Source organism: Aptenodytes forsteri, unplaced genomic scaffold (genome assembly GCF_000699145.1).
Source record: "Aptenodytes forsteri isolate BGI_AS27 unplaced genomic scaffold, ASM69914v1 Scaffold54, whole genome shotgun sequence".
Lineage (NCBI taxonomy): Eukaryota > Metazoa > Chordata > Aves > Sphenisciformes > Spheniscidae > Aptenodytes > Aptenodytes forsteri.
Window position 1 is genome coordinate 14,434,037 of NW_008796044.1, and position 18,192 is coordinate 14,452,228.

At 39.7% G+C, this 18,192-nt stretch overlaps 2 protein-coding genes across 5 annotated transcripts in view; one reads left to right on the forward strand and one right to left on the reverse strand.

The window, feature by feature from the left end:
• HNRNPAB (heterogeneous nuclear ribonucleoprotein A/B) overlaps positions 1-15,303 on the reverse strand; it is a 28,556-nt gene extending 13,253 nt beyond the window's left edge. For 2 of the 4 annotated variants that reach the window (XM_009285887.2, XM_009285885.2), the window contains exons 1-6: positions 15,139-15,303; positions 14,896-15,054; positions 14,340-14,471; positions 12,523-12,631; positions 12,277-12,429; positions 12,114-12,198 (exon numbers count right to left, since the gene is read on the reverse strand). In XM_009285887.2, coding sequence (XP_009284162.1) covers positions 12,128-12,198; positions 12,277-12,429; positions 12,523-12,631; positions 14,340-14,471; positions 14,896-15,054; positions 15,139-15,303 — 789 coding nt within the window. In that variant the 3' untranslated portion in view covers positions 12,114-12,127. Of the gene's footprint in view, positions 1-11,533; positions 12,199-12,276; positions 12,430-12,522; positions 12,632-14,339; positions 14,472-14,895; positions 15,055-15,138 lie in introns of those variants that run through there. The other 2 variants (XM_009285886.1, XM_009285884.1) reach the window with 2 other exon arrangements.
• PHYKPL (5-phosphohydroxy-L-lysine phospho-lyase) lies at positions 1,689-10,415 on the forward strand. Its single transcript, XM_009285888.2, has 12 exons — positions 1,689-1,831; positions 2,738-2,897; positions 3,561-3,635; positions 4,486-4,573; positions 4,839-4,955; positions 5,165-5,247; positions 5,526-5,751; positions 6,018-6,172; positions 6,690-6,779; positions 6,999-7,129; positions 7,567-7,623; positions 9,259-10,415. Exons 1-11 carry the CDS (start codon positions 1,777-1,779, stop codon positions 7,617-7,619), a joined length of 1,233 nt encoding a protein of 410 aa, XP_009284163.2. The 5' UTR covers positions 1,689-1,776; the 3' UTR covers positions 7,620-7,623; positions 9,259-10,415.
• Positions 15,304-18,192: the final 2,889 nt, after the last annotated feature.

The window sequence follows — 18,192 nt, forward strand, 5'->3', positions numbered from 1 at the left end:
GCGCGGCCTCCCGCAGGCGTCCCCCCTGCAGGTCGGCAGCGGCGAGTTCTGGCTGCTCCGAGCCTGGCCCTCGGACGCCGCGACTGCTCCCGGGGCTAAAGCAACCGAGCTCCTGCCTCGCCAGAATTTAGGTTTAAACTAGCAACATCACGGGGAAAGTCAGTGCTGTTGGCGTGCAAAGCCCGATTTTACTGGTGTAACTAACAGTAATTAGCATTTCTTAAGGAGGGGGGGTTACGAAACTAAAGTATAAAACCTGTACGATATCTAGCGTGCCTGTTTAAACTTTAAACTGCTTAGAAAGCATTTCCTGTTAGCTTAGCCAAGAGCACGACATGGAGCTGAACCCACCCACCTGCAGAACTGCTGGAGGCTCAGCAGTGGTGCTGCCAGACGATGTTGGGCTAGGCAGAGGTTCTGGCTGACCTAGGCTGACCTACTATTATAGCCTGTCTTTCAGAAAACTTTTTATTACACCAAAAACGTGACAGAATTAACAACGTATTGTCTGCCCAGTTTGACAGAATTAAGTACAAGACTCAGTTCCAAACTTCCCATTACTTGTATTGCCTCAACTGACCTAAAAAATTCTTAGTTCTGTAGACTGCTACCAGGAATGGCAGCAGAACTGTTACCTTTAACTGTAGGAATGCTTTCATATTGTACCTTATATATATTCAAAACCAAGGCTACTCTCATCTTTATATGTTTTATGAATCCAGAAGTTGGGCTGAAAGTAAATGCTGGAATTAGAATTGTGCCAGTTACACAAACCTAAAGAATACCACTCTGCGCATTTCATCTTTTTGTAACTGGTTTGCCCTGCTACTGGGAACAAAGGCCCAGCATCTCTTGAACAGTCAGGATAAGCTTACCAAAAAAAAAACCTGACTGTTTTACCATTCTACTGCCAGCTCACACAGAAAGTACAGGTATTCCTGTAGGGGAGGGATACTGAAGCAGTTCTCTTATTTTATCATTGTCTTTTGTTGTCCATTTGACAACAGCTTTGTATTTATGGTCAAATTATTTTATTTTTGTATAAGCAATCTTTTACTAAATGAAGCATGGAAGTTTGGCGTTGCCCTTCAGAGTCAAATCTCTGCAACTCCTACTTAGGCAGACCTGTTTTAATTTTACTTGCTTGGCAATTTATTTGAAAAGTGAAACAAAACAAATGCACTTAAGTAGACTCAGCCTTATAAAAAATCACTCAAGTTTCCAGCTAAGGTTAGAGAAGCTTTATACAGATGTAACGATCACCCCCACCATGCTATCTGGAAAAATCAGGATCTTGGCAAGAATAGCAAGAATATAATAAAAACGATCACAAGGTAAGCGAAAGGCACCAAATAGGTTTCAAGAACACGAAGGGCAGACAGCGTATACAGTAAGGAACTCGGATGAAACCACAGAGGTAAGTGCTATCTGTGGGCTGTGGTTAGATTCCTAGTGAAGGATTTTGAGTTCTGGAGTGTGTTTTTTCCCTGCAAGTCTAACAAAATTTGACTTGATCAGAGCACAAGGCCCGTTCCCTTCCCCATCCCAGGCTTTGTTTTAGGGGCCAGAAGCAGGATGACAGCGTATGCTGGCAAACTGGGGAAATGTCTTTCTCCTGATTAACTGACTGAACTGAAAATATTACCAGCGGAATAAACTATGCGACCTTCAGAATTCACTAAGATTTTTTTGCTTTCTGATGCTTGCCATAGCTCTTCTTGCAAGCTGTTTTTTTCTAATGATCCAGTGAAGATCGTAAAGGCAAAAGGCCAGTATATGTATGATGAGAATGGAAGACGGTACCTTGACTGCATAAACAATGTTGCTCATGGTAAGTAAGTTAAAAGTCACGTTATTTGATACCATGTTTTTCTAAGCAGAAAAGTTAAAAGTCACATTATTTGATACCATGTTTTTCTAAGCAGAACAAGGAACAATCAGTATTTTTTACCACTGTTGCATTGTGTTGGGGGAGGGGTTGTTTAATTGGAAAGGTGGGAAAAAACCTCTCTTGAGCCTATAGTTTGGGAAATTACGGTTCATATTTGAATTTCTGCGTGCGTGAATATGCTTTCCAGACTTGCTTCCTGGTCTGTCTTCCTAGAAACATACTTATCTAAAATTTACAGATTTTTTTTTCCCATGAAAGCTCAAGTAAAGCACCTAACTGTAAGACTAACAAATGGCTTGACAGTTTGTTGTATTTGTACAAGTTACTGATAAGGGTTCTGTCACAGGACCACTGCTCAGCGTAGTGCCTTATTTGTATATTATGAAGTAGCTGTTTCTTTCTTACAGTGTTTGAAATCTCTCTGAACGGTCAGTGCTGTCACTAGCACGTAGCAGGGCTAATAATTCTTTGATGGTAAAGCTTAACCTGCACATACCCAAACCCCTACCTAAATTATTCAAATGTCTAAATCCAAATACTAAATTAGACACTATTTGTTTTAGCATATCAATTTCCAGTATTCAGCTACAAACTATAAAATACAGTACCAGGCAATTTCAAACTTTCTGAGCAAAAAAAGAAAGTTTTAAGTGAAAGCTTTCAAGGTGTACCGACATTGTCTTCTGCTGACAATATCATTAATGCCCCACTGACGAAATACGATCATCAGTGAAGACAGCTCTGTACTAATAGAGAAATTTAAGTGTTAAGTCAGGATGTGTTTGTTGATGAACACCACGTGTAATATGGAAGAACTCTCAAACTACTGTCCACGCTCTCTTGCAGTTGGACATTGTCACCCTGATATAGTAAAAGCAGCCCATGAACAAAATCAATTGTTAAATACAAATTCTCGTTATCTTCATGACAACTTGGTCAATTATGCAGAGAGACTTTCAAAAACGCTGCCCGAGAAGTTATGCATCTTTTATTTTTTGAATTCAGGGTAAGTAAGTGAGGTATATTAGAATGGATACTCTGTTTTCACTCATTAAATACAGACAAGTAAAATACTTATTATCAACAGCTAACTGCATGGTCTGGTGTGGATGATTAGATACTGACAAACCACATGGTTTGGGATTTTTGTTTTTGAAGAAACTGTGGTCCTTTTTAGAACTTCAGTGACTCTGAAGTTCATGTTTAGAAAGCTCTCTATCGGGAAAATAAACTAGCACTTTATTTAAGGAGGGTTTTATTCTGTTTATAAGGCCTTGGACTACAAAACATTAATGTAAATATTTACTGTATTAGTTTCTGGTCTGACTTGTCTTCTGAACTGGGAATTACTTCTATTATCAAAATTAAATGTAACAATACATATTTTCTGCTTGGGGCAGGGGTTGTGTTCCCAAGCAAACTACAGCTTTAAAAAAAAAACCCAAAAAAAACCCCTGCTTCCAAAGTAGTTTCTGTACTCCAGTTTTTTAGATGGATCCTGTTCTGGTGAACAGTCCTACCTAATGAGTGCTGATTATTAAGGGATCTGTATGTAACATGCATTGAGTTCTGTCTGTTCTCTGCAGATGCAAACAGCATTGCAAGGGAGGTCAGAATTTCAAAACTCAGATGTCCACAATGAAACACTTACCAAATTTTTCAATTGTAGATCTGAAGCTAACGATCTTGCCCTAAGATTGGCACGACAGTATACAAAACATGAAGATGTTATAGTTTTAGACCAGTAAGTATATTGGCAATTTTATCTACTGTGGGGTACAAGGCTCAGTTTTGGTCTGCAGTCTGAGCATTCCTGAAAACCTGTTGTAGTAAAAAGATTGTAATCGCGAAGTTGAGGGAAGTATTTTTTTTCCCCTCTGTTCAGTATTTGTGAGACCAGCCCAGAGAACTGTGTCCAGGTTGGGCTCTCCAGTACCCAACAGACATTAACATACTGGAAGGAGGCCAGCAGTGGCCTGCCACGATGGGTAGGGAGCCATAAGAGTTCAGGAAAATTGGATTTGTTCAGCTGTAAGAGACAGCTAGAGGGAGATCTTACTGTAACTACAACTGTCTAATGGGAAGGAGCAGAAAAGATGGAGCCAGGCCTGAAGATGTATGGTGACAGGAAAAAGCCAATAGACGTAAGTTGAAACCTGAGGAATTCTGATGATACATAGGGAAAAACTCTTTTTACCATGAAGGCAGTCAAATATTAGAACCGAATGCCCAGAGAGACTGGAAACTCCATCGTTGGAGAATACTCAGACATAGGCCAGACACATCCCTTCCACTTGTTCTGCAATCTTGTAATACCGCTCATGACTTACACTGCTGTGATTCTAGTCACTGGCCCTGGCAAACCAGTGACAAGAAGTACTGTCCCTCTGCATCCCCTATATTCAGATGTGCAAAAAAATCCAAATACTACTAAGGTGATAGATAGAAATCTCAGAGCTTTTCTCAGCTTAAGTGTGACTGTATTCCCACCAAGTAACAGAGCCTAGCTACTCTTTGGCTACCAGTAACGCTAATCCTAAAGAACTCTTGATACTGAGGAAATGACTGTCTAGTTCTGCTAATTGTTTTTTAAGTGCTTACCATGGACATCTGACATCCTTGATTGACATAAGCCCATATAAATTCAGGAATCTAGAAGGACAAAAGGAATGGGTCCACGTGGTATGTACTTCAGCCTGTAACTATCAACTACTTGTCAATTTAACGAAGTCTTATTTAACATATACTGAATATAGGATACTGTTCCTTTGTATAGGCTCCTGTTCCAGACACATACAGAGGACTTTATAGAGAAGACCATGAAGATTCAGTAACCGCCTATGCTAATGAAGTAAAAAATATTATTGAGCAAGCACATAAGAGAGCTTGTCAATTATGAAGTCTTACTTAACACATACTGAATATAGGATACTGTTCCTTTGTATAGGCTCCTGTTCCAGACACATACAGAGGACTTTATAGAGAAGACCATGAAGATTCAGTAACCGCCTATGCTAATGAAGTAAAAAATATTATTGAGCAAGCACATAAGAGAGGCAGAAAGGTAAAAAGTGATTTCCTTATCCATTTGTCTTGTCTTAGAAATAAGCATGGTTGACTGTCAATACCATTCAGGATTACTGAGCTAAGTGGTATGGACTTGTCAAAAAGCACGCAAGAACCATCTAATGACAAAGAGCTTGCTAATTGTTAATGCAATTTCCACAACTTTCTGTATTGGGTTCAAAACATTGCATGCTACATGTGTTTCAGGTTGCTGCATTTTTTGTTGAATCTCTGCCAAGCGTGGGTGGTCAGATCATTCCACCAGCAGGCTATTTTCAGAAGGTTGCAGAGTAAGTGGTCATTCATTATCTTAACTTTTTAAATTTAACATACTTGCTAAATATAGATGATAGAGAATTTCTCTGCCTGCTGTAGCATATAGCTTGATAGGCAGGAAATGGCCTATGCCTTCATGTTAGAATGTAAAGTTTCTATGGCAAAGACCTGCTTTTAAACACGTGAAACAGAATATAGGCCTGGAAGTTTACAAAGTAATGCTTTCTGCATGTTCTTAAACAGTAAATATTATGTCCTGTTTCCTCTTAAGAGACAATCTGTTATGTTACAGGCACATGCACAAGGCAGGAGGTGTATTTATTGCTGATGAAATTCAAGTTGGTTTTGGCAGAGTCGGCAAGCACTTTTGGGCATTCCAGCTTCAAGGAGAAGATTTTATACCTGATATTGTCACTATGGGGAAACCAATAGGAAATGGGCACCCTATTGCCTGTGTAGCAACAACAAAAGAAATTGCAGAAGCATTTGCAGCCACAGGAGTAGAGTATTTTAATACAGTAAGTAAAAAGTTGACCAAACTCTCCTTCTCTATGAGGGTCTAAGTATTAAAATTAGATAATCATGCAGTGTTTTATTATCTTTATTACCCACACAGTTACTGTTTAAATTATTTCTATCTTTCTAGTATATAACTTTCTATTTACTGGCTCCATCTGATATAAATGGCAGAATGCTCATTATATCACTGAGGCTACACTTTCAGTGACAAGATGGCATCTTTCTTCCCTTTCCCTGGCTATGTGTGTTCTTTTCCTGAACTCAGTTTGGAGGAAACCCTGTTTCATGTGCGATTGGATTAGCTGTGTTAGATGTGATTGAGAAGGAACACCTTCAGGCTCATGCCACAGAAGTAGGAAACTTCTTGATGAAGCTACTCAAGGAGCAGAAAATCAAGCATCCCATCATTGGTGATGTCAGGTATCAGTGCCTTATTTACATTTTTAGCTGCTTTTTGTTTGGTTCAGTCAGTCAAACTACTTAATCCAACTGATGTGGTTTTAAGAAATTCATTAAATCTGTGTTTTCAGCAAAACTCAACAGCCTGCTGTACGTTAGATTAAAACAAACTTGAGCTTATCAAAAGTCTGATATACTTTGCCACTCTAGGCCAGTACTGCTTTACTGATTTATTAGTTGTTAAAGGAATTCACTTTCCTGTTTGAACTCTTACTTCAAGTGCATAAAGAACAGAATTAATGACCTGGATGGAAAATATGTTTAACATCATGGCCGGTGCTGGCATTCTGAGCAGATGAAAGTCTGTACTGTATTACTACATTTCTTCAGAACAGCAATACCTTTTCTATCACTAGCCAACCATCAGGTAATTCTCATGCAGTAAAGGTTTGGTCTAACAAAAACCTTTCTCAGTTTTTTTAGTTCACTTGCAGTTCCTTCCTCTGACAAAGATTGACTATTTTTATTTCTTTTAAAGGGGTTCTGGCTTATTCATTGGAGTGGACTTAATCAAGGATCAAGCAGAAAGGACCCCGGCCACAGCAGAAGCAGAGTATCTCATAACAAGGTACAAGAGACAATCATGTAGTTCCTCAATGTGCAAGGCAAGCACACAATTACTAAGTAACCTTGCCACTCAGTTGTTGTTAAAATTTAGCCAAGTGGCAGAAAAAGAAACCAGTCAGTGCAGAAAGGCATTGTCTGGACACCCTGCATGCTGATGCTTGTAAGTTTTTCTGAACTACATGCAAAGGTAAACATAATTCTTTGTTATTGCTCTTTCCAGACTTAAGGAAGAATATATTCTACTGAGCACAGACGGGCCAGGAAGAAATGTGCTTAAATTCAAGCCTCCAATGTGCTTCAATATGGAGGATGCAAAATTTGTTGTGGACACAATTGACAAACTACTAACAGGTAGTACAGATTGAAACTGCCTTATAGAGGGTTGCTGTTGGACTGCCTTAAACTCAGTGCCGAGTCTGCTTTTCAGAAGTGCTAAAATAGAGCTCAGATGATAGATGCATAGACATGGGAAAATGAGTCTTAGTCAATGCAAGTTTAGCCTTCACTTCTAAATTGTTCTGTTTTAAAGTTCTTTAACAAAGCTCTACTCTGCAGATGCATATGCCTTTTAAAATAGCTTTGCTTTGGCAGAGGTTGAAGTGTTTACCCATCTGAACAAGGGGAACTGGTAAAAGCTGTCCAAATTTCATTCTTGACAGCCATAATCTGTGTGTATTTGCCACTTTAGCTTTTTATACAACTTCTGCACACTCAGTATTAACAAAGTTAGTCCAAAAACTTATCTCGAAGTCATGAGTTTGCTAAATTGTTACTTATTCTCCCTCCAGATATGGAAAAAGAATGTCTGAACCAACAGAAAACATCCACTTGTTCTACCTGACCAGGTATTTATCTATGTTCACCCTTTACTATGTAAGAGCCAAGGTTCCTAAACGTAACTTCACAAGCTTTGTCACTGGCAGTAGAGCAGGACCAAGTTTCCTCAGAGACGCTTTTACCTGGAATTAGTTTGCAGGAATTTCTGGCAATCTAGAAGCAATGAACCAGACTTGTGTACACCTGGCATTCACAGCTACCTTCTATCAGAGTCTGACAGTGTTACTTCTAGTAACACTGTATGTATTCATTTGTTTGCAGGCTAGGTCCAACATGTCCCAGAAAGGCCTACCACTAAAGCATGCTGGGAAGCTTTAAGGGTGACTGGGTTTAACCCTTGGCATGCAAGTGACACGCACATCAAGACAAAAACATAGCTTTTATGTTAGCTGCTCAGTGTCTTAAGTCTCCAGACAGATGCTGTTGCAGCTGCGTAACTACTTCTCAGCAAGTCTCCCCTTAACTGCCCTTAAGGGCAGGAACACTCTATATTCTGCATGCCACAATTTGGGAACCTCCACTTATGCCAACAGCTTTATGAAGAGCTATAAACAGTACTTTTACTACTATAGCTCTTGTTTTACTTAACAGTTGACTTTGACACAGTATTGCCTTCTGTTCTCTTGAGCATTTTTTACTATTTCATAGGATCATTTCAGGTTCATGACTTATCTCATGCTTAAGCACCAATTTACCCCTGTACTCAGAAATTTGTGAGGATCAGTAAGACTGAGTCCTATTAAGTCTTCCAAGCCTTGTAAATCTTAGTATCTGTTGAGGTCCCTTTATAGCTTGCTTACAGAGAACATCTAGCTGCCACTCATTTTGCCACACACATGAGTACAGTGTACGCTTACAGTTAACACCTCGGTAACAACACCCTTTGGTACACTTACTTAGTACTTCTTGAACCTACTCGGACTAAAAGACCAACTGAGTGTTTAACTGAGTGCCCAGTAAAACTCTAGGTACCTGGATGGGAAGGTACCTAATATAATCATTGTAATCAATGCAATCATTGATCACCTCAACCACCATACTAGATTCACAGTGCTATGGCCCCCTGAGCTAAAGAAACATGCTTTTAGTTCAGTGCAATATTAGTATAGCAGGCACAAGAAAAATGTGTTAGAGTTTTATTTAGCAAGTTAATGGAAAGACATACAGCTGTTTGTACTACCTGGATGGGAAGGTACCTAATATAATCATTGTAATCAATGCAATCATTGATCACCTCAACCACCATACTAGATTCACAGTGCTATGGCCCTGAGCTAAGGAGAAACATGCTTTTAGTTCAGTGCAATATTAGTATAGCAGGCACAAGAAAAATGTGTTAGTATTTTATTTAGCAAGTTAATGGAAAGACATACAGCTGTTTGTACTACTTATTCTTGAGAACAGAAAGATTACTCAACAGTGCCAGTTTAACTTAAAGGCCTAATGACTTAATGTGCTTGTCTGCAATCTAAACTAAGCAAGAAAAATGCCTTTATTTTCTACAGGAAACCAAGAACACAAAAAGCCTCTTACTAAGTACAGTACTAGTGTGACACTTACATATAATGTAAGCGAAAATGAGGCAATCAAGTAGGTTCCTTTTAATGATGCTTTTACAAAAAAACATTATTTTCTTTCCATAGGTTTCAGACAATGTTCAAGATCTGCTACTAAGAAACATTATTCTACAATAATAATGCACATTTAATCTTCATCCTAGCATGTCTTAGACCACATAACTGAAAATAACAAAATGAAAGGTAACTTATCTTGTTATTAGTAAAAACTTTAGAAGAAATAAATTTTACAAGAGCTTGTTTCAACTCTGGCAGAAGTGTGGAATTGGCTTTTATTTAAAACAGCATATCTAAAACTGATTATAAAGGAATGTATTTCTAGTAGCTACTATAAACTACATTTTCTAAATTCATGCTCTTTCAATTATGACTTTTGAAAATTAAGATGAGCCAATGGGTTCTCTTTTTTTATATCTGCTGCTACCTATGCAAACACCATTCTAGCTGCCAGTACACTCAGTCCTTCCCAGGCTCCTCTGACCAGTTTCAGTAGCCAGTTTCATAACAAGGTCCCTAGAAGCACTATATTCAACAAACAGTCTCAGTGACCAGATTAAGTCAAAAACTTCAGTCCCGAATTCACAACAAATGCATGAGGAACAGACAGCTGTGAGGGCCATGGCTCCCAAACCAGTTCTTACAAAATATTCTGTCCTCAAGAAATATCCAAGTAGGATTAGTAAATTAAGAGTACATAACAGCAAGAAGCAACAACCTTGTGTACAAGCCCTTGCTTTCACTAGGCAATTACATGTTCTTTGTATCACAAACTTTCCATGCAAAGAAGAAAGGGAAAGCTAGCTCTGCATTTAAGTACCAGTATCCTCAATTTCTGCTTAAGGCCACATCACCTGTCAAGGAAGCATTACCTGAGAACCTACTTCCAAAAAGCACCAACGTAACAGCCAGCTGACAAACTATTGCTAATACACTAGCCAGAAATACTGCAGCAGTATGGTCCTGATACTATGCAAATTCCCTGTTGGAGGGCAAACTGTTTTCTAGAAAAAATATTCTGCTACCCCTTACTTCATAAGAAAACAAGTAAAAGGATGCAACAGAGTAAAGCATTTCAATTTTAAATCTTGAGACAGTAATACTTACTTAAATACTGTACTCATGTTTCAGAGGTCTGCAATTTTTTTATTTGCAAGTTGGGCATTAGGTTACATACTCCAGCTGTAAAGTTGTTGTGTCAACTATCAGATTTAAAATCTGCTGCATCTTTTTTATACTCAAGATTTCCACTTAACCCCAGAAAAGTCTTACAGACTTAAAACTTTACAGCAAGTTTTTCTTTTCAAGGACAGCCAGCAGGGAGCAGTATATTATAACCCCTGCAGGAATAGCTGCATCCCTTGTTAAAAAAAGCGAAAAGGTCACTAGTAACATCTGTTTATATATTGTCTTAGTTACTTGGTTTGATTCCACTTCTGGTTCCCATTTGTTCAAATAGAATTTATTACAAGAAAAAAAATTGTCAGATCTTAGCTTTAAAAGGAAAGTAAAAATCAAATTGATTACTGCAACAAAGATTAGAAGTTTACTTTGTGCAGCAGCACTTGCTACTTATTTATAAATCTGAAATTGGGACTATTCTGCAGCAAGAGAGGCAAATCACATGATAGTTATTGCCTTAAAATAGTGGTAAACTAGGCAAGAAATGAGAGCATATTTCCAGCTGCTCACTCATCTCTAGAGAAAGAGCTGCCTCTTTAGAGGCAGCTCTGTTGTTTTTCCTCCCACAACTTTAGTGCAGGTTCTTTAGCCTTTTTTGATACCCAAAAAGGCTGCAAAAATGCAGACTTTGCATTGGTAATTTAATGTCTGTCTAACCTGTCTTTCAAGGCAGGTATACATACTACTAAGAACTTGTAGAAAAGTCTCAGACTCAAGATAGTGAAACATGAAGGAAGAGCAGCTAGCTTCTTGCACACCTCTTAGCTTCCTCCTGCAATGCTGTCTAGACTCCCAAGCCCTGCCTGAAACCCATGCCTCTGGCTCCTCCTAGCAGAGCCCTACAATGCAGACACTAACACAGTTATGCTGAGCCTCTGTACTTGTCTAGAACATGAGCCACCAGCATGCCAGCACAGCCTCCACAACACCTGGGACTCTCCACCCCAGTTCTCTTCCATAACCTCCAGGCAGAAATGACTGCAGTTCTTAGCTGCCACTTAACTGCAAGTGAGCACAACTAGCAATACAACAGCCTTCTAGTTTTAAGATTAAAAACATTTTATCACAACTCTTCGTCTATCAAGGTACTGCCATGAACTAATTTCTGGGAACAGTATACTGGCGTTTTACTAATACATAAGCTGAAGAATGGCACAAGACACTAGATTACGCCTTTTTTATTTCAAAAGCTAGGATAGCTTCAATATCCATGTCATGGTGAATCAGAACACATGTAAAATACCTTACAATACATTAGATTCCAAAAAGGTACCAAAAAGTACAGTAAAATTAACACTTCCATTACAGGAAATGTATGACACAAAAACAATACAAAATAAAAAGGTGAAAAGTGACACTGGTTCCCTAAGATGCATCTCATTCTGTACAACTGGAGTAATGCAGAGTCCATAGTTAACTCCAAGAGGCAGTCCCTAGATGCAGAGCTGCAGCTTTAAGCAGACCCTCAAAATCAGTTTCAGTTTAACCTATTAATAAAATCATTAATTAATATCTTCAGCAAGGCTGAAATTTACACACCACACTGTCTAGACAACTAGTTATCTGTAAGTATTAAACATGTAAAACATTTCCAGGGAGCTCTTCCAAGTAAGATGCACATTTAACAGGCCATAGAAATTTATTGTAAAGTTAAATTTGGTACAGAACTGAAATATCCATCTACAGCATTGTATACAAAACCTATGCAGTCATTTTCCAAAAGAGACCATGCCACTGCATACCTGAATAAGTTTGATCAATATGGCTTGTAGTTATTCTGATGACCACCACGTCTTGGTGTCTTCCCATAATTTGCACTGCCTTGACCTATGAACAAGAAAACAAATGCATTAAACTGCTAATTAGTTACGCTTGCTTATACCCAATACAGTTCTCTTTACTTACTGTAATCATAGCCTGGTCCATATCCATAATACCCATATCCTGAATAATCATAGCCTCCATAGCCACCATAACCTTGCTGATAGCCGTATCCTTGATTCCCATAACCCTGGTTCCAGTAATTGCCATAACCTTGATTCCAATTTTGACTTTGAGCTATAGAAGGGAAAACCATCCACAAAATCCCATTTTAGTACACACAACTTATTTAGAATGTGTCCATACTAAAGTAGTGCGTGTAGTACTTACCGCCGCCTCTTCCACCTCTGCCTCTTCCTCCATAGCTACCTCTTCCTCCACCACTACTGAACTGTTGCTGCTGGTATACTTCTTTTGGCTGTGCTACCTTAATCTCGCACTGAAAATAAAAAACAAGGAAGAGTGTGTATACCGTCTTGTAGCAGCAGCACCCAACCTAACCACCTAGGAAAACCAGAGGTTACTCTAGAGGCAAAGGAGGTATACATGCTGTGCTCCATCACGTGGCCAGGACTAATGCATATCCAGAAGCATCTGATTTATTGTGCCGCCTGGGCAAAGGTAAGTCACTGTTGGCCATCCAAAGCAGGCCACTGCTTTCAGAGTATTTTATACTGCCTATTCTCTACTATCAACTCCCCCTTGGAAGAGGTGCTGAGGCCACCTGAGCATAGCCACTGCTCCTGTAGGAGCCACGAGGCTGCCCTCTATCCTGGCACAACCTCCAAGATGAGGCTGTTGCTATTGGACCACTTCACCTGAGCTGCGCTGAATGAACAAGGCTGAAAAATGCACCAGAATGAGTTTTCCTGGCAGCCTTCATATACCCTATGCACTGAGCATCTGTGTTGGACTGTACAGTACACCTACCAACACTTGAAATCATCACTTACCAAATACTGATAACAGCTAAAAACAACCAGAATTGACATTTCTAAGACAGGTTCCCAAGCTGCAGTTCAACCTGTCAGCCAGCTTCCTAGTTCCTGAATCTGTGCACAGTCTGAAATGAAAGCTACTGCTGCTATGAAAGGAATAACTCCCTGTGATAGCAGCACCTGAGCAAGCCTGGCTTGGAATTCTTCACCACAGGAGCTTTAAGGTAACCTGCTCTTTTTATTATCACTATGACACAAAAACAAGCCATAGTTACAAGATATAGATATGATTTCTCAGCTCCCTTGGCACATAAGCATTTGTCTCTCCTGAAAACAAACTATGGCTAACTACAGTGTCTTGACAGCTATCAGTGCATTAAGTTTGCCAAAGTTTATTCTGTACTGTGTCAAGACCACTCTTAAACTGAGTGCAATCTAAGTCAGTGTGTCAGACAGTATGACCCAGATCTAACAGGGCTTGAAGTTAGTGTATGGTCAGCACTGGCCATGGAGCAAGGGAAGAGGGGACACCTCTAGCCAGCACACATCATTTGCCTCCAGTCCTCTTCTCATTAGCTTGACACATGAGCCTCTATTAGCTGTTCCCACAGATGAGCAGTCAGCTATTCAGAGCATCTCACACCACTTTCACAGTAGTTCACATAACCGGCTGACCAGGTACAAGTTGCCATAAGCATACATTTACCCTCCGGATCCTTGTATTGGGTTTACGTGACAAGGTTTTGGTAGCACGGAGGGCTGCAGGGCAGGCTTCTGAGACAAGACACCAGGAGCTGCCCCCGTATCAGACAGAGCCAGTTTCAGCCAGCTGCTTACAAAGTTAGTGTCTGTAAGCCTTGAATTTATGCAACTGCTCTATGCTGAAAATAGGTATGTATCTGTTGAAATGGCTTATATTGCTAGACTGATACATAAACCAGTTTTTCCACATGTATTTAACGAATGCAATTAGATACTTTACATACAAAAGCCCCTAGAACACAGCAAATATTAAAGCCGCAAGTATTGGCAAAGAACCTCTGCAACTGAACTTACGGCAAAAAAAACCCCTGTGGTAAATTGCAAGCTGTCCTTATTGTAATTTGGGTACCTTGAAATCAGAGGTCTACAAAATCCCTTTCAGATTACAGATGTAGTGGTATTATACTTAATAACTTGGGACAAAAATCTACAAGTCAAAGTTTCTACCTTGCTTCCACTGACGTTATGGAATTTCTTCTCCAAAACCTTCTTCACCGGATCCTCTTCCTTGAAAGTGATGAACACAAACCCCCTCCTTTTGTTGGTCTTTGGATCCATTGGAAGTTCAATTGCTTCAATCTGAAGACATGAAATACTATTTTCAGACTTGTATTTTAGCAGAACAGTTAAGCACATGGCATTTGGGATAGTAAAATGGAAAATTAAAAAAGGAAAGTTTCCTATCTACGCATATTATGCAACACCAAAGTTGCAATATTCTTTCTACACTAACATTGGCTTTCAGACCAGAGGTTTCCATTTTACAACTCTTAAAAACAATTTTATCATCATATAAAATGGTTTGAGTTAAATATCTAACTAGCAATGAAAGCATCTAGTGCAGTATGTGCCTTCCTTGCTCTCAAGATGGGAAACCTCTGATCAGTTACAGAAAGCTTGATACATCTGAAGTTAATTTAATTTGCAACTTGCAAATTGTTAGTAAACTAAACAGCAACTGGAGACTATATGTTTCAGTGTTTACTAAGATAACATTACATACCTCTCCAAACTCTCCAAAGTATTCCCTGATTTTCTCTTCTGTGGCTTCTGGGTTTAGTCCACCAACAAATATTTTCTTCACTGGATCCTTTTTCATTGCCATGGCCTTCTTGGGGTCAATTAGTCGTCCATCTAGCCTGTGTTCTTTCTGTTCCAGGACCTGAAAGATAGTTTGATAGGATTAACTCAAGCTGAAAAGTTTCCCCTAGAAGTTAAGAATCTGAAATACGAAGCTTAAATTCACCTTTTCAACACTCCCAGGTTCTTTGAAGAGAATAAATCCAAAGCCTCTGGATCTTCCTGTGTTAGGGTCCATCTTTATCGTACAGTCGGTTACCTCACCAAACTTGGTGAAGTAATCTTTCAAGTCTTTTTTGCTTGTATCCCAACTGAGGCCACCAACGAACATCTTCCTGAAATTTCAAAGAGAGAAGAGCTATTTAGATTCAGGAAGCACCACAGAAAAGCACATGCAGCAAGATGCTCACAGTGGTACAAACCTCAGCAGCATTGTCAGAAACGGGACCAACTGTTGAAAGTTACACGCTTTTGCATCTTGTCAAAAGCGAGTGATACTACAGGAGTGCACAAGGGTGGATTCCCCCCACAGGGGGGGGAATGACACAATGCACCCTGAAGTTTATCACAGGCTATAAGAAACAGTAAAACTTGCCTAAAATATTCCTCGCCAGTAACTTACATTCTTTCAACAGTATTCTGTTATTTGCAACAAAGCAGTATTGATTATCAAGTACTGCCAACTCAGTTTTTGGAAAGAACCTAGGATCATTCCTACTGCTTTGGAAGCATTGAGGATAGAATAAGGCATCAAAAGCAAAATACTTGAGCTCTTTTAGGATTTGGACAAACAGCTGTAAAAATTTTAGCTCTAAGAACGATTTGCAAAATTTAAACCAGGTATCTATGACCTCCAAGAACAGTCACATACAACAGATGGGACTTTGGACCTGCCTTAACTACTGTGTTGTGCACTCCTTCCTGCTTACTGAATCTAGTTCTATCTTTATCAGTACTACAGGAGTATCTCCACTATTAGCCTCTACTGTCATGAAAGGCCAATACAATACTTCCCTGCCCACTTTCCCACACAAAATATCCTCTGAAGCATCTCAAAGAACTAAATACTAGTGACATGCAATACAGAAGTGAAGCTAACAAGCAAAACGTAGATCAGTCAATAAGGCACTTTTCAAATGCCCCACTTCAAATGAAAACACTAATAACATAACTGTATTTTCTATTTTCAGGGTTTCCAAGGTAACAAACTAAGCTTTTAAAAGCATTCGAGCCTTTTTATCTAACTATAGACTAAAGCAGTTTAAGTTGTCATTACTCTGTTTAGAGGCAACCTAGATCTGGCACTACAAGCTAGCAGCACTTTAGAAACTAGACTATGTTTAAATAAAATTGGCTTTTGGTGTTTATGTGTAAATTTGATTTGCTAGAACTAGCATCCATTTATGTTCAAAAGGCAACATGAGAAACAACTGTATGTGGGGTTTTTTTTTCCTTTTTCCTTAAAGTGGATGAAACCATATCCTTTGGAAGCTAAGCCCTTATTTTTTCAGAAGGTCAAGCTGTGCACTCTTAACCGACAAGTGCAGCATGATACATGAGGTGCAAGTAAAGTCTGCATGCTTGCAGCCATTACAATAGAGCCTTACAGAAAAGGCCTTACAAAGTTTACCAAGCCTTTCAATACCAGGTGAAAGAAAAGGTAACTTGACAGATTCCTTCTCATCACAACAGCTTACTGACCAAGCATGACTGCTATAATCTGTACAGACTGACAGTGGTTTTCCATAGCATACCCTGTCATCGACTACACTTAAAATGATCAAGAGAAATTCAGTGGTTGGGGAGGGTGACAGGAATTTGTCTGGAGGTAGCTTTAGCTGCTTTATGCCGTCGGGTTGGGGCTGTAGTACACACACAGATATTGCCACATGCTAAATTCACCTCTTACCACAGCAGTAGATAATTACACTTTGTAATTTACAGTCCTTCGTTTTGTAATTGAAATGATTGATACCTACATATATTTAAGTAACACAATACAGAGCCTTTGAAATTAAGACCAAATGCCTAGTATTCGGCTTTGCCTTCAGAGGCCACACAAACCGGACAACTGCACTCTTAACATGTAGTCTCTTTTTCCTCCCAAGTGTATCAGTGCAGCTAAATCAAAGCATGTTTCAGCTCTTAACAAAATACTCAGCAAAAATGTCAGCACCCTGAACTCCGCCTTGGACAGCTCTTGTTTTAGCACAGCACTCAATTTTCCACATAGGTCAATCTCTCTAAATAACTGCTTTTCTTAGAAGTTACATTTCACCTGGATTTGGGGTTGAAACTTGTCACCTCCTATGCGAGAAAGGGAAAGAGTATCACCCACTTTTCAGGGCAGAATACTAAAAACAGTAAAAAGAAAATTCACACACAGCTAAAAGGCCTGGTTCTCAATCCTTCTAGCGTCTGCAAAAGGTACATCCAGCCCTAGCTTATAGGAAACCTCGTGCAAGTCTTACTCCTTTCCCTTACAGCCAAAATCTATTACGCTACTGTGGCTTCAGCTCTCTGTTCAACCTGAGGGAACCGACCCTCTAGTTCAGGGCCCAGGGATAACAAAGGGAGTTCCAATTAAATACATGGGGTAGCTTGAATCACAAAGACCCACTTGACAAACAGGCAGGTAATTTTCAAGTCAAGCATGTATATTCATAAACAAACCAACTGCGTGAGGAAAGAAATTACTCTTTCGTGCACAAGGATGCCACTACCAAAATACAGCGAAACTACACTGACTCCTCCAGAAATCACTCGCAAGAGATAAGCCGTTTTCTGACAATGCTGCAAAGTAGTACACCAAAACCGCTCTTACTGGTTTAAACACACCGCACATCGTCTCAATCATGCTGTTTTTCCTTCACTCCCTCCAAAAATACTTAGCTTACCCCGACTAGCTTTCAAAGCCAGGATTTTTTTTTTTATACACATTACACAAAACATGTTCGCATTTACACCGACGCCGGTGGCGATCGGTCACACAATCCCCAGAAAGTTTGAACCAGCCCAGCCCCCGACAGAAAGCGACTCCTTCCATCCGCTCCTTTCGTTAAAAAGGGAAAGGATGAGGAAAACGCGGGATGCGAAGCGAGCCGAGGTAAGTCCCCTTCCATTTTACAGCGTGAGAAGGCAACAAACCCGCTCCCCGCCCCTCCCCCAGCCACCACATGGCGCCAACAAAAGGCAGCTCCAGAACAAAGGAAGCGCTGGT

Coding starts and splice junctions, on each gene's coding strand:
- PHYKPL (XM_009285888.2), top strand. CDS start 1,777: ATGTATGATGAGAATGGAAGACGGTACCTTGACTGCATAAACAATGTT. Junction 2,898..3,560: donor TTTTATTTTTTGAATTCAGG/GTAAGTAAGTGA, acceptor TTTCAATTGTAG/ATCTGAAGCTAACGATCTTG. Junction 6,173..6,689: donor CCCATCATTGGTGATGTCAG/GTATCAGTGCCT, acceptor TTTCTTTTAAAG/GGGTTCTGGCTTATTCATTG.